Source organism: Neopsephotus bourkii, unplaced genomic scaffold (genome assembly GCF_033783945.1).
Source record: "Neopsephotus bourkii isolate Nb327-2 ecotype Australia unplaced genomic scaffold, CSIRO-AGI_Nbou_v1 NB_1248, whole genome shotgun sequence".
NCBI classification, from domain to species: Eukaryota; Metazoa; Chordata; class Aves; order Psittaciformes; family Psittacidae; genus Neopsephotus; species Neopsephotus bourkii.
Window position 1 is genome coordinate 5,315,786 of NW_026901733.1, and position 22,475 is coordinate 5,338,260.

A 22,475-nucleotide genomic window follows, 5' to 3' on the forward strand; every position below is an offset into this window, starting at 1 on the left:
GTATGCGTATTACTGATTTATTCCTTAAACTTCACTTGTGTTGATGCTGAATGGTGGTCATTTCAGTAGGTTTAGCTTGCTGAAAACATGTGCTGCCATAAATTCACATTTTGTCACTCATTAAGGACTGTAAAAATCCACCACTAGTGGATTCCTCCCTCTTCTGTAGCACTGGAGCTGAGACAGAGTGAAGATGAGTATGTGGCAGTTTTGGGGTCATTGTCTTGCTTTCCTGGGAGCCGTTTGCTGTGTTTCGTACTATACTGATCCCTGGGAGTCATGATGCTGAGTAGCCTCTTAAAATCCTTCCTTTATTGAAACTTCAAATATCATGCTCTCACCTCCCAGTCAGAGCAGCATTGTTTGGAAAGGGGGCTCTTCTTTGCCTCCTTATCTTTCACAGGGATTTAATGCTCCAATGCGTGTTTTCCTGATGTCTGAGAACTCCTAGTGCATTTGCCAGATTGAGTCTTCCTCTCTTTGCCCTCAGATGAGGAATCCTTCCACAAACACGGTGGGGTTTTTTTCTCATTTCAGGCCATTTCTAGACAAGCAAAATTTGCTGAGGTTGTTCTGTGGGTGCTAGAGATTTCGGAGGGGTATGTTGAAAAGACTATCATGCAGGTTGAGACCCCAGGGGTCTGTCAGAGCTGTTCCCTGTTTCCTGAATGGCTCATATGATGAGTTAGAGTATGTGGGCATTCAGCCTGCAGAGGTCACCAAGCTGAAACAGGTTTCAGGCACCCTGCTAGACGAGAGTCAAATTCAGAGTGATTTTGACAGTCACAGTCTCCAGAAAACCAAGCAGGATGTGAGTCTGTAAGGTTCTGTGCAAAGGTTTATCTTCAGTCAGCAATAAATCATGTACTCAAGTGCAGCACGGCAAACGGCTGGCTGGGCGACACAAGCTAAGGAGAAAAGGATGTGGAAATTTGGTGGATCACAAACTAAACATGAGTCAGTAGCATTGCATTGTTGTGAAAATGGTGTGTAAAAACGGGACTGTAAAAATAGTGTTTTGTCCAAGATTCACGAAGTATCTTTCTTGTCCTACTCGGAACCAAGTAGGTCCTTAGCTGGAGTATTGCCTCCAGATAAAAAAGCTCTCCCCTACACGGCAATCAGAGAGATTCCTGGAGGTTTTCACTCTGTGAAGAATTCCTATTTATTGTTTTTCAGGAGTGGATGAGAATCAGTAAATGTTAAACTAGCTGCTTTAGTTGGCTTTAGACGGCTTTAGACGGTATCAAATGCTTCACGACAAATTATATTGTGGTAGGATGTATCCGTGAAATGTTTGCTTTTTTATCTTAGAAGCACACAAAAAAATCTGGAAGTTTTGAAGGCAAGAGGTGAAATTTCTTCCCATCTCTTGCCGTAATTATATGCAGTGAAATACTTGCAGTCATTATTTGTTCATGAAAATCAAATTTAATTAATTTTTAAAAATCTAAGAAGATATGATGAAAAAATTAATGATCACATAAAAAAAATACTACTGCTGGGGTTGTTTGTGAGAATAAATTCTAATATATTGATTACTTTAGGCTAGTAACAGATATAAATAGTATCAGAAGGCAGAACTGTGCTGCAGACAACTTGCAAATGTATTTAAACATATTTTTTCCTCTGGAGATTTGTCTCTAAAACAGTGGAAAATATTTGCAATAGAAATTGCCAAAGATTGTCAAATAATGAACAAAGAAAATATGTCAGATATCTCAGAAACAGAATGGAAATCTGTATGTTATACTCCTTAGAAGGGGAGATTTGTGTTCCTGGAGAGGAAATCGTATACTCACACTTCCATAGTTAAGGACCTGCAGTAAATTTGAGTACGTGTCCAAACCAAGGTGGTGGAGTAGAGCCTTGTCAGTGTAGCAAACAAAACTACCCAGCCTTTCAACCAGTATAACTTGTTCAGCTACATTTATAATCTCAAAAATAATAGCTACATCAGATTTTAGTTTTACTTTTGTCTTCAGGTTCTGTGTCTGAAAGAACAGAAACTTCTGAGTTTTCACTCGGATTTTCATGTACGTCATTAAACTGAAGACTTGCAAGAGCTGAGCAAAACCTTGACAACTTGCATGCCAGCCTGACTCTCGGAGTGCGTTTCTAAACTGTGACCTGCTGCTTTCAGATGCTGCAGTGTTTCTTACACTGGTAGCAAAAACATTTTAAAAGACTGGATTGCAGTGATAACAATAATAACATTGTCTGTTTAAGCATCAAGCTAACATAAAGTGCTCAGTCTGGGAGAAAACGTTTCATATTCATTTCATTTTTCTCTGCATTCACATTTTCCATCTCAAGTTTTGGGAAAAACAAGCACCTCCTTTTTCCCTGTTTGGTTCCGTTTTCTTTTTTTCTGTGGATCTTCAGATATGTAAGCTCTGTTCGACCTGTTACGGGGCTCTTGGCATTTCATCCTTTGTTTCCCCTTTTCTTCCACTGAATGATTGAAGAGGAGGAACATAGAAGCAGCAAAGCCAGGAAAAGAGTGTGATTGCATCTTCCCAGCAAGTTGATGTTACATGTAGGTTTATAAGTATTTATAAGTATGTTTTTCTCCCTGCTGTTCTACTCCTACACACACACATTTCGTAATTACTTTTATAATGATAAAAATGTCAATCCCCATTTTGCTGGCCTTAGATCCAGCCCTTTTTTGCTTCTTTTCTCGGGAAGATGCTGTGCTGTGTTCTCCTGGTGTCACAGAGGCTCCTCTGAAAGCTGTGTCTCTGTACCAGATGCAGTCACTTCTTTCTCTTCCTATGCTGTCTCTCATGATATAGAAATATACAAATATATGATGTCTATATGAAATATATAAAATATATGAGCTGCCACATATTTTGACTCGTATTCTGCATTGGAGTGCAACTAAAACCTTTTGAGAAGCCTTTTGTAGAAAAGAAGAGAGGAATTGAGGAAATGAGAGTCTAGTTATAGTGTCAGGCTTTTTGAAAGACTTAGAACTGGATCTTGGCCTGCCCACAGAAGGGGATCACCAGCTTACTGGCTACTATGGAGAGTCTCCCTGATTTTGATAAGCGATCCTTTCCTGATAAAAAATCTGTTGAAATTAGTTCTGTTTTGGCTTTATGGTAGAAAACTAAACATGGTTCCTAGTGTTTCTCTATTTCTTTTTCATCTGTTCAATCCTCTAATCTATTTGTAGCCTCCCTTTGTATAAGTCAGGGTTTCTCATCATGCTGTTGGCATTTGCTCCAAAATTGCACCATACTTCTAGTTTGGACTGGTGGATGCAGGATGATGGATAGTCTTATCAAAGATCATTCTTCTAGTATTTCAGAGAGAACTCCAAACCCCAGACAATCAAAGTCTGGTGAAATGACAAGCAGGGTATTAAAACATAGGTGGTTGTGAGAGTGACACCAGTATTGCTGGTGAACTTACAAGAGGGTTTGGAGGACAAGCACAGCTTCATAGTGCAGAGCTGTGTTTGCAACCTGTGGCTAGTACTGCAACTCAAAGCAACATGTGTATTTCACTCCATCATGGTGGTGTATGGGTGGTGAACTATGCACTGCCTTATTATTGTGGAACAGGGGAGTGGGAATGAGGACAGAACAACCCAAAAAGCAGCCAGTGCAGGGCCATCTCTGTTTAGTGAAAACAGTGACACAACCCATTCCAAGTGATACTGTTGCTCTGGTTTTTTATCTAAGAACATTTATCCCTCACATATGTGAAGTAGTGCAGACAAGCTAACGAGCTAGACAAACTCGATGAACTAACTAGCAGCCTTATCGTGGTAGCACAAAGCTAGGTCTGGGCAGAAACTGTCTGAGAAGTTACATATACACTAGGTAAATATACCTGAGTTGTTAGCTTGTACTGGGCTCTCTGTTGGCAGAATAGAACTGCTTCCGAAACCTGAATTGGCTATAGGTTGAAGATGGATGAACTAAGGCCCTACTGTACTGTACATTCATAGCAGAAATATTTCATTGACTTATCTCACTAGTTTTAGTCAAATTTACTATGGAAATGATGCTTATGCTTTTGCGGAATCTGCTGCTCACTCTCCAGAAGTTACTTTGTTTTACCTGTTAGTCAGGTTCCATCCAACCTAACAGAGGGACACAGATCTCAAAGATATTACGTTCCTGAGAGTTTAAAGGTGAAACATGCTGCATTAATATCCCTACTGAGGACAAGATTGCAATGTGAGATTGTCTTGTTAATCATCAAATAATCCATATGCTTCAGACAATATCTTAAATGCTTCAGCTGTAACAAAGCTTTCCATAGATGCTCACACCTTACTATGTGTAGTCCAGCTGCTGTAGCAGTCCCATATTATAGAACCATAAAATCAGTTAGGTTGGAAAAGACCTTTAAGATCATCAAGTCCAACCATTCCCCCAGGGCTGCCAAGTTCATCACTATAATATTCTTCTCAGACAGTCTGTGGTGAACACAATGGAGGACGAAAGTCAAGCCTGGTAGAAAGAGACACCACTAATTATAAAGTATTGTACGGACATACTCCCAATCTGATTTTTTATGTTTTTATATGTCCTGTGGTCCTTATCCTTCCTGAAGTGACACTGTGTACATGGTAGAAGTGCTAAAAACAGCTTAATTTTAAAAACATTACTTAGAAAACCTCTTGTGTCTAAACCTTTTTAAAAGGTTTGTTATTTACATCCTTGAAGCTCAGAAAAGTCTCCTTGAACTTAATTTCAGGCTTTCTTATATAAACAAATAAAGAAAGGAGAGCTGATGAAGTAACTTAGTCCCCAAATGAACTTGTTTGTGAGGGAAGAATAATGATTGAAACTTTTGTTCTGCTAAAGGTTCCTGCATACAGGAACCCTGTAACAAAGGGCTGCCATGTTTCAAAGTCAAACACTTGCAAATTAGGGAACTTGGGAGTCCAAGATGAAATGTGGATTCCTCACCTATGTTCACAGGGTACTAAACCTCATGCTAAAAACAGAAATTGCACATTTTGGTTTTATTATCTTCATTCACCTTGTGGTCCCAGATCTGTTCAAATCCCGTGCACACACGGCACTATTAATTTTGTTACAGACTGTTCTGTGATAATTGCGACTCTAAGTATATCAAACCATCACTAAATTAATCTTTATTATAGTGCTGAGACATATGGTCTTATTAGTAGAGATAGATGTGAAAGATGTATTCTCATTTACTCAATACCAAGCACTTAGGGGGTGATTCTTCAGAAGACGCAGCCTTTGCTGTGTGTTCATATTGAGCGCAGTCCTGGGTACCTTCAGCTGAGGCACTGGGTGCTCATCGTCTTCAGAAATCAGAGCAAGGCTGCCAGAAAAGGAGGGTTGATGCCTCTGATGTCGCTGCTGTACTTGTGTTCCTTGCGTCACACAGCCCCCATTCCTACAGCCCCGACACAGCCCTGATTCTTTCCCTAAGCTCTCCGAGGAGGGCAGCGGTCTGGCTCCGTGTGCTCAGACTTCTTCCTGTAACAAAGGCAGCGACAGCAAAGGAGCCCTCAGGAGACTTGTGCAGGGGACCGCAGCAGGGAGATGCAGGCCACCTAATTTCGGGCAAAAATCCTGAATTTTGGGTGGTTATTTCGAAGTGAAAAAAAAAAAAAAAAAAAAAAGGAAAAAGGGAAGAAAGCAGTGTTCCCCAGCGGTCCCTTTCCGGAGTGTTATTGAAGCACAGCGCCTGTCTGCAGGTCTTAGGGATGCTGAGACTCAGCACTACAAGCAGTCTGCTTCTGTCCCCTGTCTTGTCTCAGTCTGAACCTCAGACCCCTATGGCTGACTCCTCATTCCTGTGCCTTATATATGGAGTCCCTTGTTTCTGGGCGGCAGCGGCTGGAGCAGGGAGAGCACACCAGGATGGGGAGGAACAGCGAGAGGGAAAGTCTGGAGCTGCCTTTGCTGCTCGGAGGGGAAGCACGTAAAGCGCATGGGGGTGCATATGTATAGCGCAGATGCCTGTAGGAATGAAGGGGATGACGTGTGCTCAGCTCAGGCAGAACCTATGGATAACCGTCAGACTACAAGTCTCACAAGCACACATGCAAACTGGGCTTTTTTCAGAGGCTCCAAACATAGCCAAATTTGTACATATTTTCTTTGAAGGAAATTAGAGTGCAATTTTATATATGCCGTGTCAGACAACCTTAGCTGTGTTGTAAGCCCAGTGTCTGATTCCCAGTACTTGCAGAACACCCTCTGTAAGTCAAGCATTACATACCTTTTTGTTAGTCAATTAGCATTTCTAACAGCTCTTCAGGTTTGTAAATTGACCTTCTTCCTTTTCCCTGGAGAGAAGATTGAGGCAAAGAAACAAATTTTAGGGCCAGAACGAGCCACCGTGAACTTGTTTCTATCTGGTGTATAGCACTGGACTATCAGACATCCTTAAACAAGCTATTCACCACACACGTCTAAGACTCTTAAGAAAAAGAATCTCAGTAATAGAGAGTCCTCTACAATCCTGGGTAAATTGTTTCAATAGTTATCCTCATTTATTTGTAATTTGAATTTAATTAGCCTCAAATTCTGCAAATTGGATCTTGCTGGAATTAGCTTGACCTCTGTCACGAAATGTTTGTTTCTTGCATAATGAAGTTACTTATTGTGAGGAAGTTCTCTGTTGCTGCTCTTGACGATAACCCAAACAGTCTGAGCTCCTGGACTGTGACTGTGGGGCTCCTTTGCTCAATCTTTAATCATTTCTGTGACTCTCTGCTTCAGTTTTGGTTTTGTTTTTTTTTGGAAGTGGGGCTGGTTTAGCTAGAAACAGTGCTGCATGTTATTTGCAAAGATATACCCAAAGCCACTATCATAGTTTCTCCTAGAACATAATCGTTCATCAGAAACAAAGCATTTGGCAGAAATGTGCTGATCACAATCAGTTTAGTGAGAGCAGGCAGGTAGATTTCTATTCTATTGATTAGCTCTCATGAGTGGAAGTATTTTCCCAGGTGCTACTTGCAAGGCAGAAACACATAATCCTATGGAAAGCCAGGCTGAGCTCCAGCATTATCTCGCCCTCTTGCTTTGCTGGTGAAACCGTGCCGGGGCTCTGTGGTGCCGTCGGAATGAGAACATAACTTCCTTATTCTCAGGCTGCCTCTTCGAAACTTGTGTCGCTTCAAAGCTGTGGTCTGCAACAGCCCTTTTATGTAGTTCAGGCATTGAATGCATGGTATGTGATCGCATTCGGGCAGGAAATGATTCATAAAATTTAATGAAAGGAGAGATCACTGGATAGTGTAATTTGACCTCCTATAGCACCAAAGCTACCAAATTCTTTTTTCTGAGTATGCCTGCATTCAGCCAACTGCTTGTGTTTAATTTAAGCATAACTTCTGTTAGGGTAATGTGTACATCGCAGAAAGACATCCGACAGGGATTTTGAGACAACAGGATTTGTAGCTTGCCCCAGTGTTTGAACGCTCACACTGTTACAAACTAATACCTTATTTCTAATTTACATGTATCTGGCTTCAGCTTCACTTTCTAAGTGCTTGCCACATTTCAGATTAAGATAATTTGTCACCCTATCTTCCCCTTTACTTGAGTAAAGTGAAGTACTCTCCTACATGAAAGTACTTCACTTTATTCAAGTCATCTAATTCTTTTCTCTATGCAAGTCGGTTTCTTCAGCCTGCAAGTATTTTTTTTAGCTTCTCTCCTCACCCTTCCCAATTTCTAACATTATCTGAAAAACACTTACATGGGAGCTGTACACACTGTTCCAGCGTCGGGCTCATTGTATCTGTAAACAGAGGTAAGATCACTTCACTTAGGTCAGCAACTGCATTAGCTGCCTTTGCAGCAGCTCCTCCCATGGTGCTGAGGGTATGGATTGTGTTCGTTTTTCACTTTGATGCTTAATTCCTTTCAAGAATCACTGGCATTTTGGGATGCAGTTCCTGTTCGGTAGAAATGACTTGCATTCCCCGTTCGGAGATGTCTGTTTGCATTTGGCTGTATTAAAATCCATTGTGGATAAACAGAAAGAGCCTTCCAGGCACCCCAGATTGCTCTACTTTTCTCTGTCTCCAGCACTATTTACCACCCTTATAAATTTTTATAACTTTGCAAATATTATCACCAATGTCTTTGTGTTGAACCTTGGTGCCTGTAAGACCTTTATAAACACCTTTCTACTCAGCAGCCTGATTTCTCTGTGGTTACTCTATTTTATTTAATTTCATTATTATAAATCTGTGACTAATTCTTTATTTACAGAAACTCTGCACTAAAATACTTCCTTGTGGATTTTAAAAATCAGTACGTTGTGCTGCTGCGTTAAATGATGTACTAATACAAGTGAATCCTTTCATCAGCTAGAAGTGATATCTTCCCAGTGAGCTAGTTTCACTCCAAAGAGGATGATATTCCCTAGAATTCTGTTAAATTATGTCATTTGTCTTTCTTATCAGCTTTCTGGTATTTTGCTTGGGATGAGATGTCAGTCTTGCCATCCGGTGGTTAGCTGGATTGTTATGTTTCCCTTCTCTGAAGATTGTCATATAGCAGCTGCCTTTCAACCCTTTGGATTTCCCCACTGTTCAGGGATTCATTATGACTTAATGGCAGCAGTGATTAAAAGCATCTGACATAAGTGAATGATCACGGCCTACATCTGCCCTTTCCCAGCAGTTCTGTTCCTTTCAGCTCCAGCTCTCCGCTTGCGGAAGCTCCTCAAGCTTGCACGGCCTCTCTCCTTCTGCTGGAGGGGTGGAAGGTTGCTGCTTTAGGTTCACCTTCAGCCTTCTTCAAACATGTGAGGACTCTCAGGTGTTGCAGAGGAAAAGAGAGAGGAAAGAGCACAATTGGTCTGAGCAGCTGAGTGCAGTTCCCCCGGCTTCCTGTTTCTCATTCACAGATGAGGCTGCTGGGCTGGTAAGGGAAGGAGCCCTCAGCCTCCTGCAGCGGTGGAGATGGGCTGTTCTGTCCCAGCAGTGCAGAGCAGAGCTCACTGCTCTCAGCAGACATCAGAAGAGGGCGCAGTCCAGGTGGGACCATGCAGATGTGCTCTTCATCTTTTAAAAGAAATGTTTTCTTGACCTATGGTTTTGTGCAGCACAATAACTTCAAGTGCTTTTTTCAGCTGTATTTTTAGGACCATTGGCCATGAGCTTTCTGACTTTGTCATTATTCCTGTACATTCATTCTCAAACTCATTTTATCTGCGTGCCACTATTGGCAGTGGTGGTAGTAGCAGAAGCACCTCTTGGCTGTATCCATATCTAGGAGGCTGGTGCTCAGTGGCTGAGGCAGTGCTTCATACCATGTTGCTGTGGTAACCCCTTGTTCTAATTCTGTAGATAGTTCCTGCAGAAAGCCTGAAGAGTGCATGGTTTATTCTCTTTTTGACGCAAGTGCACGATTCTTCTTCTTTTCAGAGACTAGAAATAAATGGGTTGAACACTGTCACCTTTTATGCAGTTCTAGCATACAGCCACCTCCATCTTGGACTTATTTTGTCCATAATAGTCTTCTAAAAGCATATTATCTTTTCTCTTCAGTGCTGCAACTTGTGAATTTTCCTGTGGGCCTTTATCTTTCTTAACCAGCAGTTTACACTTCATAAATTCTAGCTCGTATTGTTTGGTATTTATTTCCTGGTTTTCAGTTTGAATACTGAGGTCTTTTCATTTATTTCTGTTCGCTGTCACATATTCATCGGCTGAACCAGAATGGGTTTTAAGACAACGTGGTCCTTTTGGGAAATCAAATGAACTCTTAACTTTCAGTTTTTAGTTGAATTATGCAGCCCAAATCTTTCTCCTTCTAATTTTGCTCATGAAAGCAAGAGAAGGGAAGTCTAGCATGTGACACTGTTTTGAAATATGAACTATGAGTCATACATTCATATTATGAACGGAAAGGACTGAGAACACGAAAGTATTACAATATTGTATTGGGTTTGCGTGGCGGGGTTTTTTTTTGGGGGGGGGGGGCTACAGGGGTAGCTTCTGGTAGAAGCTTCCCTCCAACAGAGCCAACACCAATTGGTTCCAAGATGTACACACCACTGCCAAGGCCAAGCCCATCAGCAACAGTGGTAGTGACTGACTCTGGGATAACATAGTTAGAAAAGGGAACAAAACTGCAAAAGAATCTGGAGCCAGAGAGAGGAGTGAGAACATGTGAGAGCAACAGGCCTGCAGACACCCAGGTCAGTGCAGGAGGGCAGGAGGTGATGCAGGCATCAGAGCAGAGATTCCCCTGGAGCCCATGGAGGTCCATGGTGGAGCAGATCTCCACCTGCAGCCAGTGGAGGACACCACACCAGAGCGGGGAGATGCCTGCAGGAGGCTGCAAACCTGGGGAAGCCTGCATTGGAGCAGGGTGCTGGCAGGACCTGTGGCCCTGGCGGGATCTGTGGCCCTGGAGATAGAGGAGCCCATGCTGGAGCAGTCTGTTCCTGAAGGATGCACCCACGGAAGGGACCCACACTGGAGCAGCCTGTTCCTGAAAGATGCACCCATGGAAGGGACCCACACTGGAGCAGCTCATGAAGAACTGCAGCCTGTGGGAAGGACTCACACTGGAGAAGTGCATAAAGGACTGTCTGCTGTGGGGGGAACCCTACACTGAAGCAGGGTAAGAGTGCGAAGAGTCCTCCCCTGAGGAGGAAGGAGCAGCAGAGACAACGTGGGATGAACTGACCACAACCCCCATTCCCTGTTCCCCTGTGCCACCGGCAGGGTGGAGGTAGAGAATTTGGGAGTGAAGTTGAGGTCAAGAAGAAGGGAGGGGTGGGGAGAAGGTGTTTCTCAGTTTGGGTTTATTTTTCATTACCTTACTCTGATCGGTAATACATTAAACTACTTTACCCAAGTTGAATCTGTTTTGCCCATGACAGTAATTGCTGAGCGATCTCTCCCTACCCCTATCTCTCCCTTGTTCAGTTGAGGAGGGAAGTGATACAGAAGCTTTGGTGGACATCTGGTGTCCAGCCAAGGTCAACCCACTACAAACATAAAGAAATGTGTTTTAATGTAAGGTCTCACAGGAAACTAAAGCAACTGTTTTGACATCTTCACCCTATTTCAGCTTTCCATTGGAGCAGAAAACCCACTGGGGTAGGTGAAATTTTAACTCTCAGACCGTTGAAAAAATCACCCTGTAGACTAGACTAAACTAACCAGGACTTTGAAGATGGTGAGAAGACTTTATCTAAGTAAAGGCTGCAGGATAAACAAACTTTCTTAACCTGGAACAGTATTTGTTGCACTGTATCATATCACTCTTAGATTCTGGCCAGGCAATTCACCAATATCAGGTGACATGAAATCGTCTTGGTAATAGGGAAGAAAGAAAGATTTTGTTTATTTCCAGAAATGCTCTGCACCTGACACTGCACCAACTGGAGAATGACTGACTTTTCCATCACCAGCTAAAATTGAGAGAAGGCAACTACTGACTTGTTCATCTGATCTCTGTATTATGCATCATTTTAGAACGACTTCTCAAGGAAGGAACCATAAATGGCTGTAGTTAGTTGTGTAATGGAGTAAAAATGGAATGTAGGTTTAGATGATTTTGACAAAGTAAGCTGACAGCTGTCTGTTGTACAAACACCTAATTTTCCAGACGAGGGAAATATGGTAGACCTAATCTAACTCAATTTAGTGAAGGATGCTGTACTGCTGAGTTAAGAATTTAAAGAGCTGGGGGAAGGAACTGGGTCAACAGCACGTGGTGAAAGGAAAAGGAGAGAAACTACAAGCAGAGTTCCTCAACTATCAGTTTTTATACAATCACATTTTTACTAAGAAATTTCATGCAAAACCAGATTTGCAGCAGTAAACTTCATCAACACAGAAAAGGACACAGTTCTCACATAGCAAAAATGAGCTGGAGATTAACTGCATGAATGGGATGCCTAGGCACTTGGCCACTAGAAGTCAGTTCATCCATAAACTGTGAACTCATTTATTGGAAATGATGCATGAAGACAGAGAACTGTGCATATTAGGTGACCACAGGATGACTGTGAGCCATGAATTGGATAATGGCTATGAAAAAGGAAAAAAACAGTCATGCTACTATCAAGTGAAATAATTCCCATTAAGAATTAACAGTTTGTCAATAAAGATGAGTATGTATGCATCTATTAAATACTTCTAGGTTTTACTTACTATACTGTGCACGATTATGCTTATGCGTGTCTCAGACAGATTGACTGAAAGGAGAAAATAAAGGCTCCTAAGATGATAGGAAGAGTAAAAAGTCTGTAACATGAGAGGGGAGTAAAAGAGTTTGGGTTGTCCCAGAATAGAAAAAAGAAGGCTGACTGAAGATACGACTGATATTTAAAAATATGGCAATGAGTAAACACGACAGAGGAGGAAGAGCTATTTAAACTAAAAGACAATGTTGGCAGAAGAACAAATGGGCATAAAATGACCATGAACAAATCTCAGCTGGGAAGCAAAAGGTTTGTAGTTATCAGAAAGCTGTCTCTCAATGAAAAGCAAAGCTCCTCTAAACAGTTTTTAAATGAAGTTCAGAAAGTCTATGATTGCATTACATGACATACATTTCTTCAGTACCAAGGGATCTGATACAGTGACATAGAAGCTCCTCTTAATTTTACATCTTACACAAAGCAGCAAATACGCTTGAGATACAGTAACTTGTCAGGCATTGTGCACCCGCTGTTGAACAGCACACAGTAAGACTAAGATACTCTTTCATACAGAAAAATCAAGAGACCTTGATACTCAGCTAATCTCCAGAAGACTTAAACAAACTGAATGCAAAGACTTGTTTCGGAGCTTGCAATGTCTCTAAGGCTAATGTGCTCAAAGGGAGCAGTAATAAGGTTAAGTTTTGTCTGAAAATTGTCACCTTCATCAGCACTGCATTGGGTCCTAGTGCTAACCACAATACTGTGTGTCACTTCTCAAGCTGTCAACAGATATACTCTAGGTCTTTAAAAATGAGGATGTGAGGACCTGGAAAAATGCTGATTTGTATAATTGCATCCTACTTATCACGGTGTCAGTAATGGAAGACAATATTCCTGTGTATTAAAAACCATGTGAAATCCTCCCTGCAGAAGATGATGGATAATATTACTCGTTCTTATTTGTTTAGCTGAGTTTAAAAATGAGCCTAGAAGGGGAAAAAATTTGGATATCCAATAAACAGGATGTATTTTATACCCATTTTATACCATATCTGGAATGCTTGATTTGAAAAAATGAAAATTGAATATAAACATCAATATTCTAATAATATTAAGGTAGGAAATTGGAATAAGCCTTAATCTTCTATCTTAACTAATGCCACTATGCTTTTTAGTGTTGTTGAATGCCACACTCAAGGAACAAACATTTTCCTCGGCTGAACTTTCTCGCTGCTGTCATTTTGTACAGCAATATGAAATCCAGAAACCTCTAAACTAAGAAACATACTCCTTTTGTTTTGCAGCATCCAAACAATGATTCCTCCGGGGGAATGCCTATATGCTGGGAGGAAAAGGAGGAAACCCATTCAGAAACAGTTAAGTATCATATTCATCAGGAGGTATCTTCCTCCAAATCTATGTGCTAGAAATGTGGTAAAAGAAGGAGTTTCTTCCTCTATTGTTTGCAAGCACAGGAGAGACCTAATCTCTGTAGCAAAAAAACCCTGGCTGGGAGGCTGGCTTTTCATGGTTAAGACTGGCTCCAGAAAGGATGCTGAGTGTGGGTCAAACTGTCCTTACCCATCACTAGGTGTCCCAGGAGGAGCCCAGTGGTAGTTGTGGTGCGTACTCAGTGTGTACACAGAGTACAATGCTATGTGAAGATGGACAGTGCTCTTCCTAGTCAGAAGATAGTGCTGGACTAAATGTCAGCTGGGCAGTGCGCTGAAGGCATAACTGCTCCAGCTGCACTTCTGTGTTCCCTGGTGCCCGTTCAAGGAGAAGCTGTGTGTCGAGTGGCACCAGCGTGCTGGCTTCCCCCTTCCTTGGCTTAGCCTTGCTTGGGGCATTGCTACGTCCAACATGTGCGAGCCTGGAAAGTGGGTCAGTTCAGCCAACTGAAAAAGCATACTGGTGACTCACTTCTTGCATAAAACACACATCATTTTCACCACTATTTACTCTGGGGCTGCTTTCTTTAGGAGAAAAACAGGAGAGAGGAATTGTACGTGTGAAGGCAAAGCAGAAAAAGAAAAAAAGCAATGGGAAGTTGTTACTACAACATGCTTGAAATGGGAGTGGAAGAAGGTTGCTATCGCTCAAATGTAAAATGATTTCCAGATGCCATAAACCACTCTGTGAAATGAAGGTTTTTAATAGAATCATCCCACATCTTCTGTGTTACACTTGATGATATGGTTATGAAACACACATTTTTACTGTGTTAAAATTATGAAGTAGCACTGGTGGCCTTCACAGATGATTTAAGGATGAAAAGGTAACTAAAATAGATTTCCCTATTTTTGGTTGTTCAGAGCTTCTAAAAATAACTCACTTGGCTTAAAGTTGTATATATTGGTCCAAAGTCAAAGGGGAGTGTCTCTGAATGTTTGAGTGAGATCTGTTGACTTTGTTTGGGTTTTGGAGAGTAGCTGCACATGAACTACTTGTTCCCACTTAAAAATATCTCTTTTAGTGCAAAATACATCATAGGTGACAATTTCGATAGACAAAGATAATGACATAAAAAAATGATTCTTCATGCAATATCAGTGTTAAATCCAAAGCGTATGTAACATTTCGGCACTACTGTTCAAGTATGGATGTGGGTATTTAACTTCATAACTGCATGAGGTATGGACTGCTCTAGTACATGAAATTACCTCTGTGCAGAACTGTTCATGGATCATCATTTTTGTGAGAAAGGAGGGAGAGGTGCAGCTGCTCTGAGAAACATTAAGCTTCATGTTTGGAGTGTGTATGCTAGCTAGAAATTTTCCCAGAGGTCACTTCTAGGTAAATGCAATGGTTAAGAGAACAACTTCCTGTCAAAGGGTGGAAATGTCCTCATAAGCCTTTTTTTTTAAGTTCTGACTTCAACAAAATCAGAAGCAAAATCCAACATACCTTGATGGAACCAAGTTTTCACCTTAGAAGCCATCGCAGTATACTACCTTGAAAATAGCTTTGCTATTTTCAATAGAGGTACATGAGCATGAGCTTATCCAGCCACAACATAGAAAATTTTGATTAGGAAACCTGATTTTGATTAAAACAAAGGGAATCATTTGTATTATTATAATACTGAGCTCCCGCACTGAAGCCAGCCCTCTATTTTCTGTGGTTAGTTACTTATCACTTGCTGAGGATGGTTTCTCAGTTCCTGGTAACACTGGTCTCTTCCTCAAACCTTATCTGCTTGTGGGCTTCGTCTCTGGTAAGCCTTTCCTGTGCTCATTCCCTCACTCAGGGACTTCCTAACTCTCATCTAAAGAGGCTCTGAATGACCAAGACTGGCTGGCTGACAGAGCTCCTTTCACAGTCTATGTCCTTCAGTCCTACAAATCTTAATGACATTTCAGGACTCCGAGGTATCCTTACTGTTATGCTGCCTCAAATCATTTATCTTGAATTTAGAAGGGTAGACAAAGCCTATTAACTGAACAGGATATTTAGTCACGATTTTCATCCACGTGGTACCATTTCTAGTACAGCTTTTTTCTCTTTCTTGGTAGCATAGAGGATTTTCTGCCATGGCCTTGTTCTACTTTTCCCCTTGCCATTCTGATAATGGTCAAGGGACAGGTATTTGTTCAGTTGAATAACCTAATTTTTAACAGGAATAAAAGTTGATGGGAATTCTTTGGCCAGTCCTAATGATGGGTCCTCAGTTTTTATAATTAACAGCCTCTAGAGTTTAACTTTCTCCTGACAAAGGAATAAACAATCTCAGGTGCCAGTTTGAGCAGAATACTTTGATTTCTGTACGGATGCGTGGATTAGTCCTTTTGCCGGTCAGGATTCCAAGGGCAGAGGTGCAGCTTTCCGCTCTGCAGAACAACTGAGATGTTCATACCTACCCATACTCAGTGCATCCCAGGAGGGCAACTCTCTGCTTCTCCATCAGTTTTTTGTGATCAGGCTGTTAAGCCAGGTGGTGATCCTGCATCTGGCTTTTAATACAGGATGTCACTGAATTATATTGCTTATCATGTTCATGGCTTTTCAGGTACAGACAGTCTATTCTGAGGTAATTTTACATAACAGTAATGAAAATATATGTAGAAGCTCTACAGGAGAATTACAGAATCACAGAATGGTTTGGGTTGGAAAGGACCTTATGATCATCCAGTTCCAACCCTTCTGCCATCGGCAGGGACACCTCACACTAGATCAGGTTGCTCAAAGCCCCATCTAACCTGGCCTCGAACACTGTCAGGGATGGGGCAGCCACAGCTTCTCCGGGCAACCTGTGCCAGTGCCTCAGCACTCTCATTGTTTACTGTGTCACTCCCCTGTTTAAGTGTTTAAGGGAATTCAGAGACCCACAATACTGTGGAAGAATGTGTGGAAAACTTATTTTACTGAGAGGATCTAATATGTTTGTATCTTTTTCTCTACACAGAACCAGGAGAGACTGTCTTCATTAGGTTGCCATTCTTCAGGCAGTGCACTGGGTTTAAGTTCTACTTTTATGCATGCAAATAAATAAACTCCCCTAGCTGTTCTCCTTTTGCCCCAGAAAGCTGCCAAACAAACCCCATTAGATATGGTCTACACTAAAGAATGTGGCTTTTCTGGACTCAATTCAAGCACCTGGAGCTCGGACTGATTGAAATTTTCCATCAGATAGGCTTTTCAGCCAGAGAACTGGATTTTTCACTAAAGGAAACATTTTCTACCAAGTGTTTGTTTCCTGTTGGAATCTAACATTTTACTGGTAATTCAAGCATCTGAAAACTAAACCAACACTAAAAGAGATCTTTTTTTTAACCTCCAACTAAAATCACTGTGCTGAAATTAATGTTTATATTAGAAATGCTAAGGCAATGCCGTTACCATTTGAGAGCTCCAGCCACTTCTTCGTCTCAAGCCCTGGCATCTTGTAAAACTCTCTCCCTCCAACAAAACTTTTCTTGTAATGTTTTACAGCAACTTAAAGGCAAATTACAGCTGTCCTAGCTCTGCGTGTATCAATAACTGCTCGAAACTGCCCACTTCAGCCAGAACCGTACCAGTGCCAGGGTAAACAGAGACTTCAGGAGGTGCAGCTCTCTCCTGCTTTTTAGTCTGCATTTTACGGTCCTCTGTGGCATAGCCCTTCCTCTTCCTTGAGACCACACTATCCCACCTCTCATTTGCTCTATCAGTTTGATGTCTTCTTGACCATTAGTTTTGCTTTTGCCTTTCTTTGCTGTGAAGACCCAGAAGAGGTAGAAGGTGGCAAAGGTCCCCCTTTCCCTCAAATAGCTTTCTGTCATTTGGTCCTTTTGGTTCGTAGAAGACGCCAAACATCTGCAAATGCACAGCTGGCACTGGAGCTCAGCTCTACCAGGATACCTGTGCAATGCTCAAGCACATTTCAGTGGCTGTGGGTTCTGGTCAGTGCCTTCATGAGAATCATCTTGCTGTTACTTTGTGCTTAGCCTACCTATCTGTTGCATCTTATGGTCTCTCTCTTCCCTTTCCCTTCTTACCAAATGCTTGCTATCATAGTAAATAATTAGCTTTTTCTCAGTTTAGGTCATTTGCTGGTTTAAAGGATACTTAATAAACTCATTCAGAGTAAACTTTTCGTTAACAGGGTAGGGCTCCCGCAGAGGGTAGAGAGCAGCAGACAGGGCTGTAGTTGCAGGAAATTCCTCTGCAAGCTCACCAAACTGGTTTACACTAGTGGCAGTCTGTGTGTCATAGGCACACTGAATCATTACAGCCCAAATGGCTCAGTGCCTTACGTACGTACTACCAAAACAGAAAAAGTTCTCTGCACCAGGTCCCACACTCAGTTCCTACAGAACAGGGACGGCCGATATGGGTCTTGTACAGGTACAAGGACTTGTAACTGCATAGCAGCATTTGGATGGGTTAACCACTCAAAGAAGGAAATGCCAACTTTATTTTATATGTGCTACTTCACTGTAGTAGTGTTGGATGAAAAGCAGAATAAGAAAGGTATCATCAAGAGTGCTACAGAGTTTGAGAATCTGGAGTTTAACAGAAACACAAGCACTATCTACTATCAGCTCAAAGTAAGGGCTAGAATTTCGATTTGCCTCAGAGCATCCCACTGAAGAATTTCCCTGCCTGCCCTTTTCTGTTTATGGATAGCTAAGCCAGCCTTTCCATGGAACTTGCATTGTTTAAAATCGAATCCACTTGGCACCTCATTGCCACTTACATCAAACCTCTGTTTGGATTCACTCCCTTACTGAATCATTTCCTTAATTTTTCAGGAAGACTCTGTCCTGAACTTTCTCCTGTAGTCTTTTTACACCATTCCCTGCAATCTCTAGAAAACTGTTCCTTACAGTCAGTGCAAACACAGTGCACATAATGGCCTCAAACCATTCATCTCTGGCAGAGAGCAGTCAGTATTCTATGAGGCAAGTAGGCTTGAACAATTTCTATTTCTATTCAATGTTAATCTTGACAATTTTTGCCCCTTGAACTCATCAGTCTAAATTTCCTTATTGGAATTAATTTTTTTCTGTCCTAAATCGCTTCCTTGCTTCAGCTGGTTTGTCAGATGTAAAAAGCAATTAGTAAAAGCTGATGTTCTTCAGCTTCTGCTCGGCTATAGGCTATATTCCCACAGAATTACTGCTCTCCACAGGTCAGACATCCTTTTGGGGCCACAGTAAGGATGGCTGAGCTTCAGTGTCTACTGCAAAAATTAGTGCCCAATATGTACAACCTTTTTTGGGGAAAAAAAAAAGAACTGGAAAAGTGAAAAAAGAGCATTCCTACTTTGTTGAGTACATTATTTGCTGCTTTTTTGCTCTCTGTAATGCAGGAAAGCTTTGTGTTGATTCCAATCAACAAAATCTTCCCCATGTCTTTGAAAGCAACTGGTTGTGTTATTGAAGGGCCACATATCAGTATCGGCAATGTTGAATGAGAAAGCAGGAACTACCTATTTTCACTGACACCTACCTCAAATATATTTTCATTCATTCTGTCCATCAATATGTCCTGTTAAAACGAAGCGAGGCCCTCAAAAGGAGCGTGATTTTTTCATGCCTACTTTGCCTTAAGAGATTTTTAATTGGCAGCAACCACAGGCACAAAACATCGATCCTTTTTTTAGCTAATTTGTAAGCACAACATTTTTTTAAACCACAGTTGCAATGATAAGTTAATATCACACTTACAAGAGGGGAACATGCAAATGTTGTAATTTAAGCCTTTGACCACCTTGTGAAATACTAATGCTTAAACTTAAATTATTATTGAAAAATATAATAAATGCATGGAGCATGGAAATGCAGTAGTAAAGTGCTGCAAATAATTAGTTTTCCTCCGATTCTCCACTGGAGCACCAGTTAAGATACATATGGTTATGATCCTCGCTTTAGTGAGGTGAAAGTGGAAACTTAGCACACCCATATTTTCCTTTCCTACCAGTTCCCATTCTTGAGTATTTTTCCATCTTTTCCTCATTGATTTTTTTTTTTTTTTCCTCAATGTCTTTTATTCTGGAGGAATAAGAGACATTGAGAAATGCCTCAGGAAGAATGTGGCAATGTGGTACAATAAGAACTTGAACATGGGCATTACAAGAGTGTGTGGAGAACCAGCAGACAGTGCTAAATCCCCTGGTTTGATGCCAGTTCAGCTATAGCCTAGGGCTATAGCACTCCCTCTTCTCATATTGTTGGTCCATGTAGTTTATGGCTCCAGTGACCTGTGGCCCATTCCTGGATAATGCACTTGACTGCTGCTGGGTCCAGCATTGGCTGTCTGCTGGAGATAACCACCTTCTCAAACACCACTCAGGTCATCTTGCTTAACAGACAAGTCAGTTCTTCAGCACTGACCACCTCTTGCTGTTGTGCTGGAAATCAGGTTCCCATTTTGTGCAAATACCCAGCTTTTCCTTTTCTCCCTCCTGAGAACAGCATCTTACACATCCTGTGAGAAGAATATCAGCAGACACACCAAAATTGACCTTCCTCATTTGTGATGTATTTCATCTTAATGTATTTTCACAATAGCTTTTGTGAGGTATCCAGTCTTGTCTACTGCATGAGAAGGACATGAAATGGGGATGGACTAGGAGGGCTTGGCTTAGAAAACTGGGTAGCATCAATCTTTATGTTGTAGGAAGAATATCAATGCTCTCAAGAGAGAAATCATATTCTTATCTTTGTTACTAGTGGTGTAGCAAGGTAAATGTGTGTATGTTCACAGGATTTTTGAGCTTGAGGAAAGAACATCTTTTCACCCTGCTTCCTATACTCTTTAAACTCATGTCAAAAGACAGGCTCTTACTTATTTTCTGACCCACAGGTTAACTTAGAGTCATTAAACTAATTGATCTAAGATGCTTTGAATGAATGCAGTGGGTATTCAATGGGTTCATGCATTAGTCATGGTAATTTTCCTCTGCTGTTCTGACCCTAATTTCTACAACATAGATGAGAAATTGTTTTTCCCTATTGACCAGAACATGAAGATATTAACCATTCCCCTAGGGTGAGAGGCTCCTGAGTAATAGGTATCAGTTCTTTGTCTGTTTTTCACTGGGCAGATGGAAAAAGAGGCCAATGTGCATGTCTTTGCACTATGGCAAATGAAGAATGGTTTTCTCTTTTTGGCAGGGGACAGAAAGATTTTCATCTCAGCTAGATTAAATATGCCTGTAACCAACTAATTGCAGACAACATCTCAGTCTCTGGTTGTACTATCTGGAGGTAAAACGGGTAATCAAAAATGTGTTCTCCACCACAGAAGGCCTGCAGTTGGGAATGAAAAATCAAATCCTTCGAAGAGACACAGGGACCGCCTGAACGCAGAACTGGATCATCTGGCCAGCCTCTTGCCTTTTCCACCCGACATCGTATCGAAGCTGGACAAACTTTCTGTCTTGCGTCTTAGTGTCAGCTATCTCCGAGTCAAAAGTTTCTTTCAAGGTAGGTCTCTAAGATATTGATATCCCACTAAAAGTCTCCCTCTCATTTATTGCTGCTTTCTACTAAACCTGAGTAAAATTAGCAAGTAGTATTGTACAGAGAAAGGAAGAAAAAAAGCAACCTGTTGTTGAACTTATTTTGGGATGTTGTGTTGGAAATATTGTGCATTTCCTTCTATGCTGTTTGTGTATTTTTCACCAAATAATGGAATACCCCTCACCCTTCCCCAGCAGGCTTTCAGAAACAGGAAAACAGGACTGTAAAGCCCCCAAACCAGCAAAGAGGCCTAGGGGAGGTGTAATGCCTGTACATATGCTGAACTGCCTTTTTGAAGCTATTATCATGCATGTTCACAATACCTGTTTAAAGACGATGTGAAAGTCAAACAACTACTGCATTACCTGTGTCGGCTGTATGCCAAGAGGAAATAGGCTTGCTTGAAAGGCTGGAAAGGTCACTGTCTTTCAGGATAAGTGAGATCCAAAGTTTAAAGTGTTTACTAACTCTGTAATAGGCTACACTTTGTTTTTGTAGCTGTCTGGTACACCACACAACGAAAGCCAAATGTGCATGTTCAGATGTACATAAGAATTCTCTCACATTTGCAGGCAGTTTCCATTTTTTTCTGTTGCTGAAGGGTTCACAAGAGCAAAATTCAGATTAGGGATTTAACAATAAAAATCCTCTCTAGAGCTGTTTAAAAAATGATAATAATAAAGAAAAAGCCTATTTGAAGGAGTATAATTCACCAAAACTTACAGGTGGAATGCAGAGGTGAACAGAAGCATTTTTTAATGGACATTATCTTTCCTTTACTACTCTTTTCTCCTTTCCGTTACTATTCTTTATTACGTATAGTGTATACAAAGGAGCCCTATTTTTTTTCTTTTTTTTTTTTCTGCTTAGAGAATAAGATCTGTTGGTTGGTTTCTTGCTTTTAAAATATATTTAAATATAAAAGAAATGCCAGTTTGAATAAGCTTTGGCAGATTTCAGGGCATTTTGCAAGCTGACATCAGATTACAGATGGTAATACTACTGGTAGCAGGAGACTCCCATGTCAACTGTGGCAGCTGGTTGCCTAGCCTCCAGCACCCTGCAGTTTCCAGAGTGCCTCTCTTTCCCTTTGGACACATACCTGAGTGTTACGGCTCCTTCTTCTGAGCTTTACTTTAGTTTCTTTTGGATTCACAAGCAATAAGCTGCCTTCAGCTGCCTTTACGACTCTTCTGCCAGGGTTTCTAAGATCCATTGTCTTCTTTTTTACAGGGATGGGATAAAAGGAAAACAAGCAAAGCCAGACTTCATTACTCTGAAATGTTCCATGTTTTAAGAGATTTCATTTAATTTAGTCCTCAAATTACCTAATTGAACACATAGTTTGTGTTCCCTTCATTCTTATTTTTAAATGTTTACATCATGAAACTAAGGTTA

General features: G+C 41.2%; 1 protein-coding gene across 1 annotated transcript in view; it reads left to right on the forward strand.

Moving 5' to 3' along the window:
- Positions 1–22,475, forward strand: part of AHRR (aryl hydrocarbon receptor repressor) — a 90,896-nt gene that overhangs the window by 4,156 nt on the left and 64,265 nt on the right. The window contains exons 2-3 of the mRNA XM_061364749.1: positions 13,434–13,505; positions 20,860–21,041. Of these exons, the coding sequence (XP_061220733.1) occupies positions 13,444–13,505; positions 20,860–21,041 (244 nt within the window). The 5' untranslated portion in view covers positions 13,434–13,443. The remainder of the gene's footprint in view (positions 1–13,433; positions 13,506–20,859; positions 21,042–22,475) is intronic.